The sequence below is a fragment of the Coregonus lavaretus genome, assembly GCF_964263955.1.
Source record: "Coregonus lavaretus genome assembly, contig: HAP1_SCAFFOLD_171, whole genome shotgun sequence".
Classification (NCBI taxonomy): domain Eukaryota; kingdom Metazoa; phylum Chordata; class Actinopteri; order Salmoniformes; family Salmonidae; genus Coregonus; species Coregonus lavaretus.
This window is the reverse complement of record NW_028160460.1, coordinates 549,957-554,452: the sequence shown is the minus strand read 5'-3', so window position 1 is coordinate 554,452 and position 4,496 is coordinate 549,957. Positions and strand designations below refer to the sequence as shown.

Genomic DNA, 4,496 nt, shown 5'->3' with positions numbered 1-4,496 from the left:
TGCAATTTATCTCACCTGTGGTAAGTTGCAGGTGCCTACAGGGTAAATAAAGCCATTCAACCAGTTTGGAAAAGAGAAAACAGAACATTCTGCTCCAAGGCACTAAACCCAATTCCTTCAGGAAAGCCAGAAGAATGGCTGACCATGGCTATGACCCCACTCTCTGCAGGTGTCTTAGGGGGAGTTGGGATATGCAACAAACACATTCCAAATCCCACAAGTACACACAAATCCCACAAGTACACACTTCAAGTGTGGAATGGGACAAATATAATATTATAGTCACCATGCTATTGAGCTTATGGGACTGTTTTAATCTGTTATAATCATGTCAGGTATCTACAGTTTCTCTTTCCCTGTTAGGAAACATGCTTAGACATGTTGATGGCGTCAAAACAACAGCAAACTTCATTCCATGCAGCGATGGTAAAAGACAAGATAGGTATCTAAAGTGAAAGAAGGATAGACATCGGCTCAGGAGGGACGTGTCACAAATGGCATCATATTCCCTTTATTGTGCACTACTTTTGACCAGGGCCCTAGTGCACTATAAAGGGAATAGGGTGCCGTTTGGGAAGAAACCCACGTGTTCCTCCCACAACACAATCCTCCTTCTAAAAGGCAAGAGACTGAAGCATTCAGCTTCACCTGGACATCTGTGAGGCGGAGAAGAGAGCTGAAGTACCTTTCGTGGGATGAACGTCAGTCCTCAAACGTGAGATAGAAAAAAAAACAGTATGGTAGATAAGCATAGTGAGTACTTAATAACAGCTTTATAACATATAACATATGGTGTGATTTACGAAAACATTTAGAAAAGTTCCATTATATAAGAACAACTGAACAGCTGTCAGGGGGCGTTCTCTGAACCTGACATGTATTGTTTTATGTCTGCTACAGCTCCTTTCCTAAAGGAGGAAGAGACATCAGACTTCGGTGAGTATGGCTCGATTCCTTTATGGTCAGAGAGATGGTCAGAGAAATGAATTAACCCCAATTCCCTGTGTTGTCAAACAGCGAATGGATAACCTTTTTTATACTAGAGCATACAGTATACATACAGTGGGGGAAAAAAAGTATTTAGTCAGACACCAATTGTGCAAGTTCTCCCACTTAAAAAGATGAGAGAGGCCTGTAATTTTCATCATAGGTACACGTCAACTATGACAGACAAATTGAGAAAAAAAATTCTCCAGAAAACCACATTGTAGGATTTTTAATGAATTTATTTGCAAATTATGGTGGAAAATAAGTATTTGGTCACCTACAAAAAAGCAAGATTTCTGGCTCTCACAGACATGTAACTTCTTCTTTAAGAGGCTCCTCTGTCCTCCACTCATTACCTGTATTAATGGCACCTGTTTGAACTTGTTATCAGTATAAAAGACACCTGTCCACAACCTCAAACAGTCACACTCCAAACTCCACTATGGCCAAGACCAAAGAGCTGTCAAAGGACACCAGAAACAAAATTGTAGACCTGCACCAGGCTGGGAAGACTGAATCTGCAACAGGTAAGCAGCTTGGTTTGAAGAAATCAACTGTGGGAGCAATTATTAGGAAATGGAAGACATACAAGACCACTGATAATCTCCCTCGATCTGGGGCTCCACGCAAGATCTCACCCCGTGGGGTCAAAATGATCACAAGAACGGTGAGCAAAAATCCCAGAACCACACGGGGGGACCTGGTGAATGACCTGCAGAGAGCTGGGACCAAAGTAACAAAGCCTACCATCAGTAACATACTACGCCGCCAGGGACTCAAATCCTGCAGTGCCAGACGTGTCCCCCTGCTTAAGCCAGTACATGTCCAGGCCCGTCTGAAGTTTGCTAGAGTGCATTTGGATGATCCAGAAGAGGATTGGGAGAATGTCATATGGTCAGATGAAACCAAAATATAACTTTTTGGTAAAAACTCAACTCGTCGTGTTTGGAGGACAAAGAATGCTGAGTTGCATCCAAAGAACACCATACCTACTGTGAAGCATGGGGGTGGAAACATCATGCTTTGGGGCTGTTTTTCTGCAAAGGGACCAGGACGACTGATCCGTGTAAAGGAAAGAATGAATGGGGCCATGTATCGTGAGATTTTGAGTGAAAACCTCCTTCCATCCGCAAGGGCATTGAAGATGAAACGTGGCTGGGTCTTTCAGCATGACAATGATCCCAAACACACCGCCCGGGCAATGAAGGAGTGGCTTCGTAAGAAGCATTTCAAGGTCCTGGAATGGCCTAGCCAGTCTCCAGATCTCAACCCCATAGAAAATCTTTGGAGGGAGTTGAAAGTCCGTGTTGCCCAGCGACAGCCCCAAAACATCACTGCTCTAGAGGAGATCTGCATGGAGGAATGGGCCAAAATAACAGCAACAGTGTGTGAAAACCTTGTGAAGACTTACAGAAAACGTTTGACCTGTGTCATTGCCAACAAAGGGTATATAACAAAGTATTGAGAAACTTTTGTTATTGACCAAATACTTATTTTCCACCATAATTTGCAAATAAATTCATTAAAAAACCTACAATGTGATTTTCTGGATTTTTTTTTCTAATTTTGTCTGTCATAGTTGACGTGTACCTATGATGAAAATTACAGGCCTCTCTCATCTTTTTAAGTGGGAGAACTTGCACAATTGGTGGCTGACTAAATACTTTTTTTCCCCACTGTATGCACAGCGTCACCAAGCCTACCAATGTACAGAAATCCAGATCCCCTTATTCTCTCATAAATAATACATGGTTCAGAGTAAACTATGTAATCCTTGTTGCATAGATACTAGGACAAACATTTTCATTATAGATTCTGCCGATGGAGTATACCTAGGTGAAAGATCCACACCAATAGGTGATGCATCACCCTATCTCATGGAGAATGACAGCCATGCAGGTAAGATAAAAGTTGTATTGGACAAATAAAACTAGTGATGCAATAGCTAGGCTTCACTGTTGCTGTAAGCTGAATATGGTCCCTGTGAATCTAATTGAATGACTTTAGTAACTGATAATGATGAAACTGCATTACAGTTTGTATTTCCACAGATTCAGAGAAGCCGGCTGATCTGAGGATAGTTCTGGTGGGTAGAACTGGAGCAGGGAAGAGTTCAACAGGAAACACCATCCTGTGGAAAGATGCCTTTACAGCAGAGGTCGCTTTTGAGTCTGTAACTGCACAGTGTGAGAAACAGAGTGGAGTGGTGGATGGGAGGAAGATTGACGTCATCGACACCCCAGGGCTCTATGACACAACAATGTCTAAAGCAGAGCTGAAAAGTGAAATAGAAAAGGCCTTCTATATGTCAGTCCCAGGACCTCATGCCTTCCTGCTGGTGATCAGACTGGGGGTGAGATTCACAGAGGAGGAGAGGAACACTGTGAAGTGGATCCAGGAGAACTTTGGAGAAGAAGCCTCAAAGTACACCATCATTCTGTTCACTGGTAAAGATCAGTTGAAGGGGAAAACAGTTGAAGAGTGTCTGAATACTTGTGTTGCACTTCAGGAACTGATCCAAAGTTGTTGGGGAAGGTACCATTGTCTCAATAATGATCAGAGGGATGATCGTGTTCAGGTCACTCAGCTGCTGAGGAAGATAGAAGAGATGGTGGAGATGAATGGAGGAGAGCACTACACCAATGAGATGTACCAGGAGGTTCAGAGGAAACTGAGAGAGGAGGAGGAGAGAAAAAAACAGGAGATGGAGAAAGAGAGGAGGAGAAGGGAGGAGGAGGAGATGAGGAGAAGGGAGGAGGAGAGGAGGAGAAGGGAGGAGGAGGAGAGGAGGAGAAGGGAGGAGGAGGAGAGGAGGAGGGAGGAGGAGGAGAGGAGGAGAAGGGAGGAGGAGGAGAGGAGGAGGGAGGAGGAGGAGAGGAGGAGGGAGGAGGAGGAGGAGAGGAGGAGAAGGGAGGAGGAGGAGAGGAGAAGGGAGGAGGAGGAAAGGAGGAGAAGGGAGGAGGAGGAGAGGAGGAGAAGGGAGGAGGAGGAGAGGAGGAGGGAGGAGGAGGAGAGGAGGAGAAGGGAGGAGGAGGAGGAGAGGAGGAGAATCGAGGAGGAGGAGATACAGGAGGAAGAAAGGAGGAGACAGCAAAGAGAAAATATTGCGATAGGTTTAACTTCAGCAGCAGCTGCTGGGGCAGTAGTAGCTGGGTCTACAGTACTTGTTTCTGCTGGAGCAGCAGTGGCCGTGGTAGCAGGACCAGTTCTGTTGGTTGGGGGAGCTGTATCTGGTATAGCAGCTATTGCTATTTTGGTAAAGAAGAGAAGACAGTAAAAAGCAGTAGTACCACAGATGGAAATTAGCTACTGTATTCAGAAGCTAGTAGAATACTTACAATATTAATGTTGATCATTATGGTCCTTGATGAATTAATAAACACATTAAGTGATCAATAATAACATGTATACAGCAGGTGATTAAAAAGAATACAATCAGATCAAACTTTTTTGTATTATTTAATTAATCTATTTGTGATTCAAAAAGGGTTAAAGAGGTCAACTTCTAA

The 4,496-nt window shown here is 43.8% G+C and overlaps 1 protein-coding gene across 1 annotated transcript; it reads left to right on the top strand.

Moving 5' to 3' along the window:
• Positions 1–423: 423 nt before the first annotated feature.
• On the top strand, positions 424–4,496 carry LOC311121812 (GTPase IMAP family member 7-like; the record flags this gene model as incomplete). The annotated part of the gene is made up of 5 exons (XM_084196256.1): positions 424–442; positions 901–936; positions 3,039–3,691; positions 3,974–4,077; positions 4,475–4,496. The coding sequence occupies 5 exons, from the start codon at positions 424–426 to the stop codon at positions 4,494–4,496; spliced, it is 834 nt and encodes a 277-aa protein (XP_084052382.1).